The sequence below is a fragment of the Aptenodytes patagonicus genome, chromosome 3 (assembly GCF_965638725.1).
Source record: "Aptenodytes patagonicus chromosome 3, bAptPat1.pri.cur, whole genome shotgun sequence".
Classification (NCBI taxonomy): domain Eukaryota; kingdom Metazoa; phylum Chordata; class Aves; order Sphenisciformes; family Spheniscidae; genus Aptenodytes; species Aptenodytes patagonicus.
The window spans coordinates 7,612,067-7,633,766 of record NC_134951.1 but is presented as its reverse complement, the minus strand read 5'-3'; the positions used below and the strand labels follow the sequence as shown (position 1 = coordinate 7,633,766).

At 37.6% G+C, this 21,700-nt stretch overlaps 1 protein-coding gene across 2 annotated transcripts in view; it reads right to left on the bottom strand.

The window, feature by feature from the left end:
• CD2AP (CD2 associated protein) overlaps positions 1-21,700 on the bottom strand; it is an 88,264-nt gene that overhangs the window by 14,367 nt on the left and 52,197 nt on the right. For both annotated transcript variants that reach the window (XM_076332669.1, XM_076332670.1), the window contains exons 5-12: positions 20,580-20,703; positions 17,865-18,049; positions 14,131-14,239; positions 9,982-10,073; positions 7,542-7,646; positions 5,012-5,048; positions 4,569-4,631; positions 966-1,125 (exon numbers count right to left, since the gene is read on the bottom strand). In XM_076332669.1, coding sequence (XP_076188784.1) covers positions 966-1,125; positions 4,569-4,631; positions 5,012-5,048; positions 7,542-7,646; positions 9,982-10,073; positions 14,131-14,239; positions 17,865-18,049; positions 20,580-20,703 — 875 coding nt within the window. The remainder of the gene's footprint in view (positions 1-965; positions 1,126-4,568; positions 4,632-5,011; positions 5,049-7,541; positions 7,647-9,981; positions 10,074-14,130; positions 14,240-17,864; positions 18,050-20,579; positions 20,704-21,700) is intronic.

Here is a 21,700-nt window from a genome sequence, read left to right as displayed (position 1 = left end):
ACAAATGTTTGCTGCCACCCTGTATCTTTGCAGGTATTTAAGGTGCAAGGTCTTTGATGTAGCAGCTGTCTGCTCCTTTATTCGTACAAGGCCAAGTGCATCATGACCTTACTTTCACATGGTTCTTTCAAGTCAACTAAACATCCCCAAGGGACAGTTACCCATCAGCAGTTTATTTACAGTTTCGGGTAAGGAGCTAGCAAATGCTTTGATGGAGACAGAAAGGGAAACTGGGGGGGGGGGATCGTATTGATGTAAAATTAGTCTTAGTGAAACACCACAAATAATTGTTTCAAACTCATGAAAAAACTTTTTTTTTAAAAGTGGATCTGAAAGAAATAGTGAGCGATTACTTGCTATTACCATCCCTATTTGTCCAGTAACTCAACTGAGAATACTCAGGACAGAGTATAAAGACTGGGTGTGGTTCTGTAACAAGTGCTTTCTTCCCCAGAAGAGCACATGAGCAACACTGAGTACCTTTAGCACAGGTACTAACTGTGCTCAACTCTTCCTTTCCATCTATCTTATTCTATATAAAGCACTAAAACATTGTACACTGATGCAGCTCAAATCTTCAGGTTTTTTCCAACACAATAATAATTGTCAAGTGCCACGTCCACAGCTTCTTTTACACCATACTGCTACTGTAGCTACAACTTCTTCATTATGGGGCAGGCTTAAAGCAAAGCAACCCACAGATTTGTAACTTGATCTGCCCCATGCTTAGTTATGCTGTAATATTTACTCTGAGATGGATTCAATGTCTCAAAGAATTAGAAAGTTCTAAGTTCACATTGATAAAGACTTGGAGAACCAAGATACTGGTAAGTGTAGGGCAAAACTTATCCTTGCATCCTTTTCACCCTTAAAACATACATTTCTTCCCACCTCATCCATGAAGGAAGATCGAACAACAAACCAAATAAAATATACTTGGTGTATATGATGTAAGTTATACTGACTTGGATACAGATGACGGCAAAACAGGTTTATCTGGACGTTTTGGGTGCAGAAGCCCTGCTCTCAGTAAGCTGTTAGTCTTGCTTGGAGGAATAGGCTTCTTGGGTGGTACTTGAGGAGCCTGTGGCTTCAAAGGCTTCTGATCCAAAGCTCCTTTTTCATCTGACAAAATAAGTCACCATAACATTTTAAAAACCCCTGTTGTCTAGAATTCTTAAAATGCTAATCAATTAGAAAGCAACTGCTGTCAGAAATACTTTCTTTGAAGATTAGATAAAAGTGAAAAATAGATATGCAAGTGTCTTAAGTGATACCTTATCAAAACACACAAACTACTTACCTGAACTTACAAAACATGTTAAAGTAAGCAAAATGTCCTTCTACTGACATGAAACAGTAGTAAGAAATTATGGATTCACATTATTGCACTGCAAATGACAGCTAAGAACCAAGAATCTCTCCGTACTGCTACTGCTTTCTCTTTTCTACGAATTCACCTGATCTCCTCTTAAAAAGGTAGGGTTTGGGTTTTTTATTTTGTTGTAACTAGACTTCTTCCATACACAAAAGCAGCATAACTTATCTATGGAGAAAAGGGAGGAAAATGAGTATTTACCTGAGTAACTGAATTTATTTTAGATAAAGTCTACCTTCCTACAAATTCAAGATACAAATTAAGTACGGATAATCAAACAACAACAAAAAAAATTGTTCAATGCATACATGACTTAATTGAATATGGTCCAGAGGAGCTGACATATAACATATGGGACACCGAAGAATTCAAGCTGCTTCACAAATGTTAGTTGAATACTCTTCAACCCATGTTCCCTAATCACACCCTGTGAGATATCCAGAGCATGCCTTCTACTTTTCTGTGTAAAACTATGCTACAGCTAAGTCAGGCATGCATAAAGCACTGAGGATTTAAAAGATTGTTGTTAGGTTACAGTAAGGAGTTACAGTCCTTTACAATTACTGCCCTTACAGGGCAGTAAATCAGTAAACTGGGATGGAGAGGCTGACCTTCAGCTTTGATTCTCTCCATCCTCCCCTCCTATGACTTTGCTTTTAACCAAGTATTGGTCTAATGTAAAATGTTTACATATGCTATGGATTTGGGGGTAGGGTTGGAAATTTGCTTCAGCTCCATCCCAGCTAAGTGCCTGAGCTGCCAGGTCTATGACTGACTTCCTTTGGGCAAGTCCTGCAGCCACTGAGTGTCAGCCCTCCAACCATAAAATGGGAAAACACCGATATTCTTTCAGAGGAGTACTTGGAAGTAAACAGATCATAGAGATACTTCTGCAAAAAAGCATTATCCAGGGCAGAATTATCTTCCTTCTTTGGGACATTTGAACATTAGGAGGAGATAGGAACAAAAAACCTAAACTGGTTGGCATCTCCTTCCAGTCTCTCTTAGTATTGAGTGAAAAAAATTAAAATACTGAAGTAGTGAAAGGATTTTGCCACACGGTGGTGCTGACTGTCCTGTGTAAAACAGCCTGTTAACAGTGCTAGCCACTTCTGCCTACTGATCCTATATGCAAAATTTAAATTTTAAAAGCCCGATAGCAGTTAGTATTACTGAAGATCAATTAGCTTTATTTTAGCTATGCTGAACACAAGTTGAGAATTACTCTTTTTGTTTTTAAGAATAAGTGAGTTCACGAACAGGGCAGAAAAAATGCTGTCATCAGATTGTATCCTGAATTATCATCTGTCAGTTTTCCCTTCAATTACTCCCACTCAAAATCTGAATATAAAAACAGTCCACAGCTAAGTGGAAAAAGTTAATACCAAAGGTCAAGATTCACCGTGACACCACAGAAACCGGACAATTCTGCTGGACAAAGTGGCATGCCTCATTTAGATTTTGTTCCGCAATGAAAAAGATAAGGCTTGGCTAAAAATGAGCAGTTTAGTAATGGAAATAAAAATACTAATCTGAAGACATTTACGCTGGACAAAAATTTCTAGATGATACCACCAAGTGTCCTTCACTATAAATACAGAAATACTTATAGGAGTATTGCTTTTAATTTTTGATCAATTTTTGATTGCAGTTAAAGGCAGATTTGTTAGTCTCCCAATAGGCATAAAAAATATTACATGGTTTGATAGCTTGTGATTAGAGCTGCTCAATTAATTTTATTTTGAAAACTTACTACAGTACAATTTCATACTTAATGAATTTAATCACTAGTATCAACATGGTTATTTTTCCACAAGTAAAACTGCACTGATAAACGGGCATTTCTTCTAGTAAAACACTACTGCTATCTCAATAAGTAACTTAAGACCTGACCTTCAACTGAATACAAGACAAACTTTTCCTCCATCATTTCCTGTACCACAGTAAAGGACGGTTCTCTACCTTACTTAATTTTTCAGAAGCTTTCATATTCCTGAGCATTTTGGATGGTGTCACTCAATATATTTTTTCCTATATTCCTCCACGAATAGTTGAACTCAACTATGTAAAGGTCAAGACCATAGTACAAACAGAACCAGTCTAGAATTAAACTTACTTCAGTTTAAATAAACTTAAACTTATAAAGAGCCAAGTGATCAAAATTTCTAGAATCATACAGCTGATCTCAATTCACACCTGAAGATACTGTTCCAACAGATAAAGATAACTTGTTTGCTCACATGCAGAGGAAACAGCTGATTTTAACAAGTATTCTTCATATGAAACACCTGAGAACGTGCTTTGTTTAAAACGTGAGTTATAAAAACTGCCCAAGGAAGTCAAGAAACCCATCGAGCAGGCTTACTTGTCAAAATGCTGTTTAGCCAATGGTCAGCCATAGTTCACGATTCACAGAACAGAGTATGTTTTTGTAATATGGTTAAGCTGCAGTAACGTCAGAATTTCTTCTTTAAGACCCAACCAGCATGTTTGTTTAAGCTTCTGACTTTTAAACACAATTAAAAAAGTTTAACAGTTTGATTTGGCAAGTTTTTCAAATATGAAAAGAAGCCTTTTAGAAATGTGTTTGGGTGATAATAGTAGCTTTTCTTCTGAAAAAAAAGGGTCCTTTAAATTTTAAGAAAAGTGGTAAACACCTCCACATTTTGTGGAACTGGAAAACATGGAATATGGCAAGAATTAACAGGACAAGGAATCTCAATTTCTGAGCATTGTGACCGTAACATCTGTCTAAGGCGTGTTGTAACTGTTCCATGTATTTCTTTCAAAAATATTTTCCATCAGAGACTGATTTTGGCCAAAACATTCAGAAGCAGCAGCAAACATTTTCATTTCTAATAACGTACTATTGCTATTCAAAACTGCAGTCACTATCACAGAACTATACTTAAATGAATTCAGTAGTAACTATGTTATTACGCAGTGCAATCAACATTTTTCAGAATGTCATGTAATAACAAGAAATACACATTTCATGAAAGTGTAGTTGCTCTTCTAATCAATCTAAACGCATTTCCGTAACATCACAGACACGACAACTTCAGTAGATGGTATCAAGAGAACCTGTATGACGTCTTCCAAACAGGCACCTATTGCACAGAGCAGCCAAGCTAAAAATTGTAACTCGTTTACGTAGTCTGAAATTCACTATGGAGAAAACTGGTCTCACCTTTTTCTTCAGGCCTCAAAGAAGGGAATTTCTTCTCTCCAGTTGGCAATTCAGGCTTAGGAGCTGAATGCAAAAACAAACCATAGACATTTCTCAAAGAGCTTTAATTATCTTAGTTACTAGCTAAAAATATGACATACACGAATTTGTGTTATATTTTCTCCTTTGCAAGGAGTGTAATACCATTTATAAACACTCTTTTGAGTCCAGCAAACTGTAGGCCTGCATTAAAATGTTTCCAAAAGTAGGCTCCATCATAATTTTGAAAAATATATAGCAGCAGCATAATACATAAAGCATAAAAAGTAACCTCAAACTGTGACTACGGGTGGCTGTGTTACTAGGAAATAGAAAGCTACTTCTGAATTTTCTTTTGAAGTTATGCATTGCTTCTGAAACTTAGTATTTCCTCAGACACGTACCACCATACATATATTACGTACCTGGAGTTTTAACTGGAGGTGGAGGTTTCTTTGGCTTCTGCAAAATGCAAAACAAACAAACAAAAGTCAAATAAATAAACAAACAGATATTCTCTATCGAAGACAGCCTTGTTTCTGTTTTGTTTTGCATACTGTAATGTCTAGCTTGTTTACTAGCTGATTTCAAAGTACTTCACAAAGGAGGCAATCAATTCACAGACAGGAAACACAGAGAACTGGAGTAATTCCTTTGATATCTCCCAGACAACCAGTTGCAAAAACAGGAACAAAATGCAGGTTTCTTCAAATCTCAGATCAGTGCTTCAGCAACATGCATAAGCAGCAGAGGTACAAAGAACTAAAAATTAAGAACTACATCTTTTCTAGCCAAAAAATTGCTCTGTTCACACCCATTTTAATTTCAATATGTAAACCTCAATCTGGGTTAGTACAATGCAAGTTTAAAGGAGTAATCAGGTAAGTTTTTGAACCAAAAATGGTCACTTTCACTGAAAAAAAAAAGGTTTGAAACTAAATATCGAAAGAACTATTTCAATTAATTGTTGCTAAATTACAACAGTGTAAGACAAAAAAATAGCAGCATTTGCAACATAAACACACGAAAAACATTGGTTTGAGCTTCCTTATCACTGTATATTTAAGTAAGGAAAGGTGCACAAACTACTCTAGCCATTCAAAATTTTCGAAGTATTATGGTGCCACAGTACTGTACATTGAAAATAACTCTATTTTAAAATGCAGTCACTAATCACTTTCCTTAAACTGGTAAAGTTGAATTTGATTCTCTCTCCTGCTGAAGGAGAACTGGCACCTCTGAGGACAGACACCTCCAGCCACCTCATCCTCAGAATCTGATTCATGAAAATGCTCTAGAAGGGGTATCTTTGTGGTTGTACTAAGGACAAGACTCACTAATAAAACGATCACAAAAGCCTACAAAAGCACTTGTTCTTTACACAAACACTGCTGAAACCGTATGGGCTCAGTCTAATACAGCCCCTCCAAAAATGCCTTTTAGTGGGTATTTTTGAAACAGTTGCTATGGATGGATTTCACTTCTGTGCCCCTATCACTATTGAATAAGCTCTTCTTAATGCAGAAAGATTTTATTCTGACAAGTGAAATGTAATTAAGCAAGCATGAAAACCCATATTAAATTTCTTTCTCTAGTTCCAGAGAACACAAAAGCTACTGAACTTAAATAACAAGACCGTATTTTCCTTCTTTCCCACAAAATCAAATACATTATCCAGCTGTGCAGCACTGCTGCCTATATCAAAAACAATTACACTGAAAGTTCAACATCAACTTGCCATGATACAATTTTGATGTGTTTTTATTAAGTCGCTATCAAATAGCTGATTACAATAATCAGCCATCCAATACCTTGAACTTCGAAGCTGCTCAGGGCAAGGTGAATCCCTGTACTGAGACACACTACACAAAGCAGAATAAAGGAAGGTCTGTCTGCAGGAAACATTGTTTATGGTAAAAGAATAATTTTTTTCCCCTCTCTCACAGGAGCAATTCTGTATTGCAAAACAGCGATACTACCCACCCACCCCTCAAACCAAGTCAGCCGTATGCTACAGCATTTATGCCATCCTTGCAAAGCTGAGAATCAATTTGAAAAGAAAATCCTGACTTGGAGTAACTAGACTTTCTGCGTACGTTAGGTAACTGAGGCTAATGCTAAGTTAATAACTATCTGTCAGGTTGTATCTAGCAATCCTCTGTGAGCGTCTCCAATTCCAGACCAAATGGCACTAAATTACTATGAAACTCAAACTCTGTTCTGCTGAGATACAGGCTTCAACGTTTAGATGTCCTGAACTGGAGCTGAATCCGTCCCATCTGGGGATGACGTACATTTGTGAATTAACACAACCATCTTTACTACACAAACTTGTCAGAACCAAAACATCACACTAATCTCAACAAAAAAAAAAATTATAAAATAAGAACCAAAATTACCAGACCAAGGACTAGAAATTCATGTTTTCATGTGGTACAAGTTAGCACATGAGATGGTGGAAAAAAAGTATTTCTAGATCCCACCCAAAGATTATCCTTCACGCACTGCAACCTACTGGCAAGTCTTCACATGGAAAAATCCCAGTCAGTCCCACAGGGGTCATTCAGCATTTTGCAGTTATAGTTACTTACAGGACTACCTATGGAAGAGACCGACTGCTTATCTCCTTCCAAAACAGTAAGGGATTAATTCAGTAGTCAGTTACACATACCACCATGTTATCAGAGCTATATCCTTTTCTGTATGACCTAATCATCCTCATTAATTACAGTTAATCTCGAAAAGCATGCCTCAGTTTAACATTTAAGGAGAAGTTTAAACACAAACATCAACCTTTAAATCTTTCTTCTTTGATATAGCCAATTCAAGATAAAGTTAAAAACTGCCACAACTGTAATAATATTTTAAGCAGCAGAATGTGCTGTGAAGTCTTTTATTCCTTGCATTTCCATCAATACTTTTTTGTGCTACTGAACGATACACGTAAGAACTTACAGGGAAGTCTTTATCAGACTCTTGTATTTGAATAGCAAAGTTATCTGGGAAGACTCCTTCTTTACCATTGAGTTCTCCTTTCCACCAGCCTGGCTCTCCAGTGTCCTAAAATAAACAGGAATATTTCAATCAATATTTACTTCTTCCCCAGAAGAGATACAGTTACAGGAACAACGTTTTTGCTTTTACCCACAATATAAAAATAATCGTTTGTTTGAAATATCGTGTTTATAAGAGGAATACTTTGGCCACCTTAACAAGGGGAAACAGCTACAGATCAGATTTGGTCACTTTTTGTTTTTCTGAAAAGCAGAATGAAATGATATTATATCATATGTAAGATAAGGGTATAAGGATAAGATCTGCAAAGGGAAGGAAAGGACATAAACCCAGTTATGACCCAATACACAATATTCAGTATTCGCAACTTCCTTGACTGGCAACTTATTCGGTAAATACTTCAAGTGTCATTGGAGTAACACAATTCTACTAAATAAAAGTGATTCTGATGTGATTGATCAGGTCCATCGGTCTGAAAAGGATGAAGAAGCAATAGGATGTACCCTACTGAGGAAAAAAATCACCACGTTGAGACATAAGGAAAAAAAAAAGGAGAATTAATTCAGTGGCACAGAAATCCATTACATGATCTTACTGGATCAAGGCCTTAGTTTATCCATAACAGAAAGTACGACATTATTCGAATATTTTTAGCAGCATAAATAACAGCTTTCCTCTGTGCCTCAGATGCAAACTACTGCAGATGTCGCTCCTGCATACAAGCCCAAGTGGATTACTGCTGATATGTGCCACTGTTAGCAGCACCAAGTAGTTCATCCCAAAGTTCAGTCCACAGCAAGGACAATTCAACACTAAGTTCAGCTGAGACACTGAACAGGTAAAGGAGAGCGGGAAAAATAAAATATGAAATAAAATAATTTAACAAAAAAAAATCCCACCCCACATTAAACTAAAGGAGGAATCGGCAGGAAAAAGACCTGAATGGATGATTAGTGATGAAAGTAAAAGTTTGCTGAAGTTTTCTTTCATTTCTCCCTCCATCACCCTTTCAATTAAGTACTGTAGAGTCCAATTTCTGAACAGTGTGCAGTCATGAATGGGATAAGGCATCCATTGCTAAACTTCATTTAGAGAGTGCTGAGGCATGATAGCAAGTCAGAGACAACTCCTTGGAAAACGATCATATGCAGAACAAACAGAGAAGAAATGGCTGAGGGGGACAGGCTTTACACAAAGTGAATGTGCTAGAAGAAAATACCTTAACACTTGCAAGATCAAAACCCTGGACTGAGTCAGCCACCTGACAGTTAAATTAATGTACTCAAACTTCAGAAGATGGTTTTGGAGGGAGAGCTCTGCTCTGGATAACCCTTCTTCGCTCCAGTTTGGACCAGGGTATGCTTTGGGTAAATGAGTTTAAAAAGAACAGAGAGGCAAGAGATACAGTGAAGATAATCCCCTGGGCCAAGGGCTGTCGTGTTTCAAAATGTGCCTTCCGTAACTATTCTTTTCCACTGTAATTACTGTCAATAATACTGATATCAATTTTCTTGTTAAGAAAAGCAGCAATCTTTTCCATAAACTAAAATCCTCCTAAAGAAACAAAGTGTTACTTTTCTTCCACAACTGTGTGAAAGCTGGGGGGGGGGAGGGGGGGGGAGGGGGGGAAGGACTTTCCACTTTTTTTAGGCAAGTTGTTATTCCTTAATATAGCAGCATCTAAACAGTAACTAGCAAAAGACTGCAGAGTACTGCAGGAAAATTAAGTATGGGTAGGTTCATTGCCTGTTAAAAACCATCTCTGTAACAAGATGACCTTTCAAAAAGGTGTTTTCAACATTCAACACAAATAGAAATATTCAACTAAATAATCATCTTTCTCTAAATAACCAGACTGTATCATTAACTTCGGTATGGTTATTCTGAAATAGCAAGTGTCTAACACCTGGACTTCATTCTCCTACTGAAAACATTTGCTCAGGTTTTTTTTCATAATACCTAGATCAAAATCAGTCAGTACAGATCTTAATTTCTCTCCTTTTGACACAATAATACTTTCCAACCACCACCTCTAGGTCAGCCTGATATATCACCAGAGAAGAAGTACAAGTTCTGAAGGTAAAAGGGCTATTTGCAATGTTTTTCCAATTTCCTCACTGAAAAGGCATTTGGTACTGGGTGTATACTGATCCGACTGGCCTTTGAGGAGTCTAAGATAACTTCCCACTCTGGAACAATCTTTAAGGACATCTGTATCTCCACCAAGCAAAGAAGCCAAGATTTGACCCTCACATGAGACAAATCAGTCTACGGGAATATCCACTCCAACAGACTCTCCCGCTTTTACATTTTACATGTTACCTACCTGTACAAACCCACAAAAGCTATATAAACGGTTAAAGCAGACCAAACATCTTACCTTACTGATTATTTGAATGATCTCGCCTTCTTTAAAGCTGAGTTCATCATTTGAGCCTTCACAGGAAAATATTGTCCTGCAATATTCCTTGGCTGAAACAAAGCAGCACAATTACTACACTTGCATACCATGGGTAGTAACATACATAATACCAACTCACTTGTGCTGTCTGAAAGGAGAGCTCAGAGATTATCACTATAAACATACTTCCCTTCTAGGATAGCCATCTGAGACTGCTTTGCAAATGTTCACCATGTCATTCATATCACAAGAAAAATAAGATTATACATTTACAGAGCAATGGAGATAAATCTTTGTGAAGTCAGTAGTTTAAGCTCCAAAACATTTTTTTCCACAACAGCAACGTAATTCAAGTACTCTGACTTCTGAGGGAGAAAAGAGGAGCCTACTCAATTGTAACAGCCTATCTAACCCTCCCTGTATATATTATATAAGAATATATGTATTATATATACAATGTAATATTTAATATATTATATAATTATATATTCAATTTTGAGCTACTTTAGACAAAAATGGTTTCAAGCTTTCCATTGAGAGTTTATATGATATTTTCTCAAAATTGATCTAAATTTCAAATTTGCAATCCTAATTAAATACATGCAACTGTTTCAAAGTGACATCCTTTAACAACACGTACAATTACAGAAACTTCAAATACCCAAGCAGGACATTTGCTGAAAGTCTGCAGTGACATCAACTAACTGAAGCAAAGGAGTTCCTTGACTAAGCACCTGAAACCTGAGCTCATCTGCGTGATCAACTCAGACAGTCACAGCCTCCTCTGCAAAAAGTAGAAAGAATAAATTCCTTTCTTTCCATTTGGTACAGTTCAATAACTAATCCATTTAAAATTGTGATAACGATTTCAGGTAAAAAAGCAGGAGGATTTGTTTTCCTTTCCCACACTAGAACAAAAACAACATAAGGCAGGCCAAAGTACATTAATACAGAAGTCTTGACTGCAAAGCATTTTTTGCACCTTTTTTAACCCCAGCACATTTAAAATTATTTAGCTGATAAAAAGGCTGGATTTCTGACAGATTAAGGAAGAGGAAGCAAACAAAATGGACTCTAATGTGCTGCCATAACCTGTCGGGTATTTGGCACTGACACAACGCACAAGTGAGCAGCTGTATTAACCCTCAGTTATCTGACAGCACAACATCAAGGCATCATTAGGATCGTCTGCAAGTCAACTTGTTAATGACTGCCTTTTGCTGGATGGTAAGAAAGTAAATGAGTGAGTTGCATTTGAACCTTTTTGTTGTTGTTGTATTTTGTTTAATCAAGATATAACTCTGTATTTAAAAGAAAGCACAAATTGTATTCTTAAATTAAAAAAGAAAAAAATCTACCTTGGTCAGTGCCAACCATTGTTAAAATGCAAAAGTATGCCAAGCTTAAGAGATAGACATATATAGATACGTAACCGCATGAGTAATCCTAGGTACAAGAACTTGCATTATTTTACTGCCTTATCTAGTGATCAAAAATGCTCAACTATAGATTGACTATATTGTGGTTTATGAAGAACTACAGAAACATAAGCAGAACCATGTCAGAGAGATGAATGTTTAAATCAAGGTCAAAAAAAAAAATCACTGACTAAAAAAAAAAAATCTAACAGATACACTACAAATATCTATCAAATTCAGGGATTTTATTAATTAGTAATTACTAAGTGTAACACAAGTGTAATACATTTCTATACATTCTGATTCTGTAAAAATACATGCATTTCCTTACTGCCTGGGGATTTGGCCAGTACAGCTGAACTATGCGGTCCTCCTCCTCCTCCTCTTCCAAGCGCTTCTCCCGTCCTCACATGCACCAAGTCCCACAACAGACAAAAAACCGTGCCAGAAAGGGAACCTTTCACTCTGCTCCAGCTGCCAGGAAGGCTGGAGACAGGGAGCCCAGCACCCTGCAGACTGCCAAGGTCCCTGTATGTGCCAGGCTGCGAACCCCAGCAGTCAGCACCACCCTAGAAACCCAGCCACCTACGTTAAGAGTATGTACAATTTGCCACTTCGGCATCTTATTTTGTGAGCCTGATATTCTGCCAGTAGTTAAGACGAGGAAAGAGTCCAGTTTAACTTTCCAGCATTTAAATCTAAGATGGTATTTACAAAACAGTAAATCTGAACTTCAGTAAATACTTTTAGTAAAAGGTAGTTTAAAACTGAATCTTTTCCAAAGACTCAGGACTAACAATACAGCAGCAGGAATCACAGATGATGTAGTCTAACATAACGGGGGGAAAGGGGTCAAATTGTGATTATTTTATTTTTTAAACAAAATATTTTTACATACTTGCACCAGAGGCCAAAACAAGCTTCCCAGAAATAGCAGAGCCACACCACAAAATAAGCCACACTAGTCTAAACATTTTAGAGATCTCTGCTTGTTTACTAACATACTGAACACAGTTTATTTTAAACTTGCTCTCTCAAAACTGAGGATGATATACATAAACTGTAATATGGTCTATATTAAAATAAAACACTAAGGAAGAAAACAAGCTTTCTTCCAAAGGTTGTAAGATGTTCTTAAATGGTGTCTATAGGTATTATCTACTGATGTTCTACAGCATCTATTACTACCATATTCGAGCTCCTCTCTGATGTGTTCATTTCTCTGGGGAGCAGAGACTCAGCACGACTACTGGATTAGTCCAATTTCTATGCTTTTAGTATGAGATGCACCTGAAATTATGAAAAGAGCTACATACCGAATATTCTGAGTGTTCAGTACTGAATGTTCAGATTTTTTAGGCAGACTTGGGTTAATTTTTATGCAAAGTTTTAGACAAGTCAAATTTCACAATGCTCAGGGCTGCACACTGTCTTGCTGGCTCTTACAGCAATAGCACTGGAATGGTTTAAGACCCCAAGACTATCCCAATTTTGAAGTTTAGTAAAGATTTCAAAGCTGCAAGTAAGCATCTACTTCCGTTGAATGCATCGTACACAAACTTTTGATATGTGCTTTGCAATGGTAAAACTTAAGTATTAACTACGCTCAAGCCATTACATCAAACACTTCTTGACAGTAATCAGCTGTTTGTAAATATGGTAATGCTATTTATAGCTATCCAAGTCAATAAAGCCAAAATATGGCTAAAATGGCATGAATGCCCTATATACTGCTATAGCTACAGATAAACTAGGGCTCTGACTAACAAGCCTGCCATTTCAAGTGCCCTGTTCTGCTAGATTACACAACTCCTGAACATAGGCAAAAAGTCAATTGTTTGTAACAGTTTTCTTATTTCTGCAAATTATGCATTCCATGTAAAACAACCCACTTACACCAAAATAAGGTATTTCCACATAAAACAAAAATATACTTGAAATTACAATACAGAAGTCAAAAAAAGGTCTGCTCTGGAACCAGGTGAAATTAGCTGTCTACACATCACATAATTGAAGTTAGTTTTTTATATGGGGGTGGCACTCCCACAAGATGTTTTGGGTTGACTTAAAAATACCTCTCTAGATAAAACTATGCAATTCGGTAGTTAAATGAAGTCATAAATTCTTAGAGATAATAAAAAAGAAAAATAAAAAATAAGTTATAAACAGAACCACAATGGAACTGGATTATCTAGGGAACAGACTTCAACAAAACCTAAGCACCAACTTTCTGATGCAAGAAACTTTGCATACAGTTATGACAAGACACTAGCAACTCCACAGTAAATCCTGAGCCTAGAAAGTCACTTCTATAGCCTAGGGACAGAAACTGAGTTAGGGGACTGTTCCATAGCAATAGATTTCCAGCATCCCGGTTGAACACTGAAAGCTAGGCAGGAGGTCAGTCAGTTTGAGCACGTCAACGTAGCAAATTAATGCAAAGGGGCTGCTGCAATAAAACTTCATACCCTAGCCTTATTTTGTTCTGGGAGACAACCCTACAAGTGTTTTTGATTCATTTTCCACAGAAATGCAAGCAAAAACTCCTTCAGACTTTTTTGCATTTGCATAACTCCTCAAAGGTACGGAACATTACACAAAAACCCAGTCCAGACAAAAGTTTAAGATTTTAACAGCAAAAAAAGTGACAACCAAATACTTCCCTAGAGAGGACTACCAAGTAATAGATGTAAAGTTCCATCAGCCTTACCTTTTGGTTTACTTTCAGCTTCTGATTTTACTACTTCTGACGAGCTTTCAGTTTTTGTTGTACTGGGAAAATGAATTAGCTTTGTTCCAGGGGGATGGTTAGGTGATGGCTGTATGAACGAAACAGAACTTTGTTAACAAAAATTCATTTTTACTTTTGATTACGCTACAGGACGCAGTCAGGTTTTCATTAGCTGAGATGATGCGAATGACCATCTCCAAGAGATTCAGTGAGCTTTCCCATTAAATACTTAACTTACTGTAGTTACGGCCACTGCAATTAGAATTTTGTCTACCAATTAAAGACACAGCACAGCTTTCAAACTGGAAACCAATCTCAGGACATTGCCACATATACTTTTGCAATCATATTTCAGCAGTTCCAAGTGTTACTGTTCCATTATCCTGAAAATTGCCTCCTCCAGCACAGAGCAGAAGCAATTATTTAACAGCTCTGCTGAAAGTAACGCACTGACCACGCTTACTTTGCACTGGAATAAAGCAGGAATATTCAGTAGTCATACACCACCTCAGCAGAAGAGGCAATCAGTTTTTAACTACTCAGACAAATGTAAGAGCACATGAAAGCCCATCCCAGCTTCCCTTCACTCTTAGTGATATGTACAGAACAGAACCAGAACAGATAAACGTCACTAGAGATTCCTCCTGAAGCAAAAAAGCACAGAGGCATTGCAACCGGTAACAAGTTTCAGACTTAACATCTAACCAAAATAATTGTTCCAATATTCCACCCCGCCCCCCCGCTCCCCCCCCACAGACTTACTGAGCTGCCAGGAAGATTCAGACAGCTTCAGTTGCAGCCACTTCTTCACAACCCTATGAGCTACAAACATAGAATATGATCTTACAGTCAGTACTTACCTGAGCAGCCCTAATAGTGTTACTGACGTGAAAAATCCCATTGCCTTTAGTTACTCTGTTCATTTTCATTTAAACTTTGCAGACTCTCTACTGCCAGAGAACTAGATTTACTCTCCTTAAAACCAGATGATGCCTGTGGGCCGGTGTTTGGTACCTCTGACATACCATAGAGGAAGCCACAGCCACTTGGGATGTTCTTGGAGCACATATACAATTTAACTCACTCCAGAATGCTAGATGAAGGAAGCACTAAAATAACTCACCTATGAGAATAAACAAGTCCACCATGGAAATAGTTCTCTACATTTCCCCCTTCCAAAATGAGATGCAATTAGAAGTGCAAGAGGAAGTTTAGGCAGACGGGGTATAAATAGCCTGAGCCCAGGCAAGATGCTGGGACCAGCTGAAACCTATCTATCTCCTGCAGGAGCATACATACTCTTGAGCACTTCAGATACATCAGTGCTCAGCCTTCCTGTGCTGAACAGTCTCTGAATTCCACAAGGGAAAAGCCGCCCTCTCTGCTCTAGAGTTTCCTGATGACAGCTCTTTTCTTTACTGGCTTAAAGACTGAGAATGCCCTTCCAGCATCCCTCCATCTAACTCCAAAGCGAGTTGAGCACAAATCCAAAGAAGCCATCTATTTTCGCAAGACCTTCATGAGAATTTTCTCCCTAGGGCTCTCCACGTTATTCTGTAAGTCTGTCTGCCTTTAGGATGACTTCGGCAACAAGCATAAGTGGAATATGAAGTGCTAAACTCAACTGTTTATTTCATTGTCTTTAAGCTATGCAGAACTGTTTTCTCACTTCATTTCCCCTCTTGCTGAGAAGTGGCCTACAACAACTTTCCAGACAAGCCAACTAACAAAACAGAGTGCCAACATATCTTAAGTGTTTATACACAGTCACATAACACAATTCAAAATGTCTGAGCAGACGTCACATTAATTGAACATACTTTAGATAGGCTCTTTATACTCCCAAGTTACAAGGTAGAAAGTAGGGAAACACACTTTTGAACGATCTCATGACAAGAAAGCAAATTGAAAGCTAGATCCTGAAACCACAGTCTAACAGCATTCACACAAAGATGGAGTGTTCAAGGGACAAAGCCTGGAGAGAACCAAAGAAAATCAATGTGCCTTCATAGAATCACAGAATAGTTTGGGTTGGAAGGGACCTTCAATGATCATTTAGTCCAACCCTCCTGTCATGGTCAGGGACATCTTTCACTAAGATCAGGTTGCTCAAAGCCCCGCCCAACCTGGCCTTGAACACTTCCAGGGATGGGGCATCCACAACTTCTCTGGGCAACCTGTTCCAGTGTCTCACCACCCTCATCATAAAGAATTTCTCCCTCGTGTCCAGTCTAAATCTACCCTCTTTCAGTTTAAAACCATTGCCCTTTGTCCTGTCACTACAGACCTCGGTAAAAAGTCTGTCTACATCCTTCTTATAAGCCCCCTTTATATACTGAAAGAATGCAATAAAGTATCCCTGGAGCCTTCTCTTCTCCAAACTAAACAACATCTTCCTTAGGAGATAACATTCCCGGAGCCTTAAACAGAAAGCAACACTCTTGTAACTTTCACTTTCTGAATCATCTGATGTTTTGGCTGGACCAGAAACAAAGAGGACACACACCATGTCTATGGGTGGATGAGCACCGCTCTTAGCACTGCTACGGAGGGAAAACACATTCAAGGAAGTATCTGTCCCTACCGTCTCCCCAGGGACTCACCCCACCTTTTGCCCTACACCATTACAATTATTTCCATAGCAGCAGAGGAAAGCAAATCAGTCAGCAAAACAGCATTAATGACCATAACCCACAGACAAAAAATTGAAACTGAACAAAGGTTTTAAAAGCTTTCTCAAATTGATCACTTGAGTAAAAAGTGAAACACTGGATTATCTCAGCTGCCGTTAATTCATCAAAAGCTGAAAATCCATACATAAGCTCTTGGTATAAACAATGCATAAGTTCAAGATAAAGGACTGAACATCGCTGTTGTGCTTCCAAGAGATAAGAGCACACTTGGGTTCAGATCAAAATAAAACTCAAACTAAAGCAATTTCTCTATCATCACATTATCTGCTCTCTCCTAAGCTTTAAGTTTGATATATAGAGGATAAAAGTGCTCCTTTTCCCACTCACTCATAAAAAAGGAGAAAAGAAAATGAAAGAGGATGCAAAATTGTAGAACAGTCTTTTTCAGGCTTACACAATCAGCAGTTCATGTAGCTCATTAACCTAAGACATCAAAGACAAAAGCTTGGCAGCATTCACTGAAGGACATTTACATTGGTAATGATGGCTGACACCTAGAACAACAATCTCAACACCCACCAAAACTGGGGAAAAAAAACCAAACCAAAACCTAAAGAAACCCCAAGATATTCCTTGTTTTGAAGGCCAAGTTTAACTTGTATAGGAAGACCTAACAATCTTGTCCCAGATTGTATACAAAGTCTGTTACAAAGAGAACTATGAGAGACCTTGTACTGTAGATGTGTTTGAGAAGTTATTATGTCTTACACCACATGGCTTTGAAATGACAATTTTTATATCAGCTTGGTTTTTCCTCTCTAATGTTTTAAATACCAAGACGTTTGAATAGACCTTTTGGAATCAATGTTAAATATACTATGAAAGAAGTTTGAGGAGGCTTGTTTGGTTTTATAAGCAAGAGCTCTGTGAGATGATTATGGTCTGATTATGGAACGATATTGACAAATTTTAAAGTGGCCAGTGTATTCAGCATCTGTAAGATATTATGTCTTCGGATTCCACGTCTTTTAAATTGTTTTTACAGGAAACCCAAAAATAACAATATGAACTGCTACAAACCTTATCTTGCTTTTTATCTTCTGATTCATTACTGGATAATCTTGTCTTCAGTTTCACTGAGCCTTCTTTAAAGATATCTCCAAACCCAATACCTCGGATTTTCTTTGGCTGTGCTGGTCCAGATCCAGGTTCACTCCCATTTCCTGGAGAGACCACAGGTGAGGTAGGACCACTGAAAACAGACTCTGAAAGTAAAAACAGAAAGAAAAAGTTGTTTTAATATCTGAAATTATTTTCTCTTCTGGGAAAAGAAAAGTGGAATAACACAGCTGTGTGCACTGCTCTTGCTAAACAGCTTTTCTAGGAACATTATTGTAGCTGTAATACCTCACATTTGTTCTAGTTGTGTATTTAACATAAGACCATTTGAAGTGACACCAGTATTGGACTGAATACTCTGGCAACTAAGTCATTAGATCACTAATACTTCTTGCTATTTCAATTATCACGCAGGCTCCACAGTCTATAAACGTCAATGTTATGTTTTCCATTAGTTTTATGAAACACTGCTTACGCATTCTCTGAAGACGTGTTTTTAGTCCAACATTTAAAAGCTTGTCATTTGCACAGCTATAGCTGCTGAAAGTGATAATCAATAAAGGTCCACAGTGAGTCCTACCATGTTTCTACCACGTCTGACCACAGCCACAGGAAAAAACAGCGTGTTTCAGTAGTAGAGTGATGCCTCTCAAGGCACCAAAGTGAAATTTTCCTATTGCTTAAAATGCACTATCAAAAATACCTGAAAAGAGTTTCTTGCAAATTTATTTAAATAGCTTTTTAACCTGATAACCCTTAAAACCTATGTTAAATGAGTTAAACGTTCAAATTAGGTATAGTTGTTTGAGATTAATCACTGGTAGATAAAAAGTATTTAAGATTCTTTTAATTGTTCAGTTTTAAGGGACAACATTTATCCACCCCCAAAAAATGTAGTTCAGAGAAGAACTTAATTTAGGTGTTAGGAGCTTTTAAGACTTTTTTTTTTTTTTTTAATTTTTAAGTTACAGTCAAATCTGTTAAAACCTACAAACTAGTATTCACGGGCAAACTATTTCCACATGCAGAATTCCAGGAGACAGTCATGTGAAAATAGACAGCTTTTATAAACCAAGTTAAAAATAGCCTCCACATCTTTTAGCCTGTCAGTTAAGTTCTTCCCAGCGTATGCATCCCTGGGAATTGCAATAAAGATTAAAGCCTCTTCCCTCAACCATAAATTTAAGGGGTTTCGATAATACCACAAAGTTACATAGCCTCTTGACTTCAGTTTCTCACCTTTTCTCCATTGAATTACTCTTCACTTCGTTATATCCCTTTTCGATATCTAAAAGGATAGCTAGAAATTTCATTGATGAGAAGAGTCCAGGTTGCATGTTTGAAAGACCATAGCTCAGTGAATGGGGCATTTACTGTTTCCCAGGAGTGAGGAAAGAACTAGCAGATACTTGAGATCCTGACTGTGAAAGTACTGAGCATTAAATAAAACCCCTGGGGGTGTGAGGGGCTGAAAATCATAACTTGTTAGTTACTGACAGAAAATACAATTACTTCAAATTACTGTGCAGTCCCACTAATCTCAGTATTCAGGAATTAAGACCAACACATACCCATTTGTAAATTAATCTCACCAGACCCCACTAAACTCAGGGAACTTTACCTCCAAGGAGATAGCCACTGAGCTATTTCGGACTGCTCAAGTCAAGCAACTCTTGTTTTACACTACTGAAATTACTTCCACAATTTACAAAAAAACCCCCAACAACCCAAAACCAAAACAAACCAAAACAAACCAACAAGCCAGACTTTTCTTTCCTATCCCTGAGCAAACCCTTGTTAGAAACAATCAATACTGAACACCTTGTAAATGAGGGTGCACATTACTACAAGGGGGAGGGGGGGGAAAATAACTTTTTCCCTTGAACATTACACAGCTGTCTTTAAGCATCGATTAACTCACATTAAGATGTTGTTCCCAAAGAACACTCCCATTCCAGCAGTATCATATCACAAGTCCCCAGCCTTCAAACTGTCTATGAAGGCATGAATGCCTCTAAAGTGCAGTTTTAAGGGAACAAAGTAATTGCCTGTAAAGCATGCACCTGCCTGGCACCACTCGGCACTCAACTACTGTTCAGCCACAGACCATCTGCTTCTGCCCGAGCTATACAGTCATAGCCACAAGGGAACGGCTAAATGGAAATACTGCCTTAAAAACATTTTATTGTTAGAGTAAAACATAATAAAGAACCAGGGCCCCCTTCCCAGGATTCATTTTAAGTTGAGGGTCTCTATACTGTTTTGATTCAATTCAAGTTTTAATTCTCAACTGACATGGTTAAACGCTTAAGTTTTCCATGTTAGAGAACTCATGTCTGTGAGAATAAGACTGAAAAAAGCTATTAAATGGAAGAATAACTTCAAATCCAATACTAAAAAAAGCTCAACACTGAATATGATAAGATTTCTAGTGATAAAATGCAGGATATACATTTGCAAGATCAAGACCTTGACTGCAATTTTATTAGAAGTGTATTGGGAGCAAGACAGGTATCTTCATACTCAGCATCAATATTTTCTAGAATGAAATTAAATACTTACCATTCTTAGGAAGCTCAAATTTTTTACAATTTTTGTTGTACTACAACCATAATACTCCAAACTATACCTGAGATCTAAAATGACTTTGCTAAGGGTTTACAACAAACAGAATACCTCCTGTGTCATCCAGAGTGTCCTGTGTTTCTCCATCATCTGTCAATTCCAATTCTTTCACAAAGTTTGAAGGAAACAACCCTGCTTTGCCATTCAGTGTTCCACTCCACCAGCCTTCTTCTACCTGTATAGAAATATTTTGCACGTTACCAATAAAGCAGAAGGAAATTCCTATCAATTCCATCCATACTTCACTTATAAAACTCTACAAACAACTTTGGGAAGGTTCAAATGACCATGATTTCTCTTTAAAGAAACCTACCAAAGATGTAGAAACAGTAGGCAAAAAGAAGAGCAAGAAAATAATTTACTGTCACTTCTATCACTACAGCAATGATCCTGAAACACGAGACTAGCCCCATGCCAATTAATCCAGAAGAGCAGCAAAATGTTCATCAGCTTTCTAAAGGTAAGACAGAATAACAGGCATTACACATGTAACAGAAGAAGAAAATCACAGAATGGTTTGGGTTGGAAGTGACCTTTAAAGGTCATCTAGTCCAACCCCCCTGCTGTGGGCAGGGAAAAATATTAAAACTGTTTATGAAATAGAGATGCAACTTTTAGCCTGGTTTTCTAAGGAAATTTTTATGTATTCTTGCTGTCCATCTGTCTTTTTCTCTGTCTTGTCCAGTTTCCAGCAGTCCTATTCACACTGGCCTCGTATCCATTGAACAGCTTCAAACAATTCTGATCAAAAGACACAAGTTCCAAAGATATAATTTCTACAGATAATGTTGGATAGAACAGAGAAAAATCCTTAAGGACATCACAGAGTAATGGAAAACTAAGCTGTCCATTCTTTCTAGCAGGAGGCAACTGGCTGAACAGCATATGCCTAGCTTTAGACGTGTCAGAAGGTACAGATACTTTCTCATCAGAGCTGGCCAGCCAACGACAGTAGCCAAGACACACAAGGATTTTGTGGTGGCACACAGAGCAGTCCTAAGGATAGAAGTCTGTTGGATGCCAAATTTTGTTGGCTTTGCTATTCACAAAACAACTCATTTTTGCACTGGAAATAAACCTGTTCAAGAATTAGGAAGCATGACGACTCTAACGCTCAGTTATGTGCTTGGATTCCTGGTGTGTCATTTACACTGCAATACTCCAAAATTTAA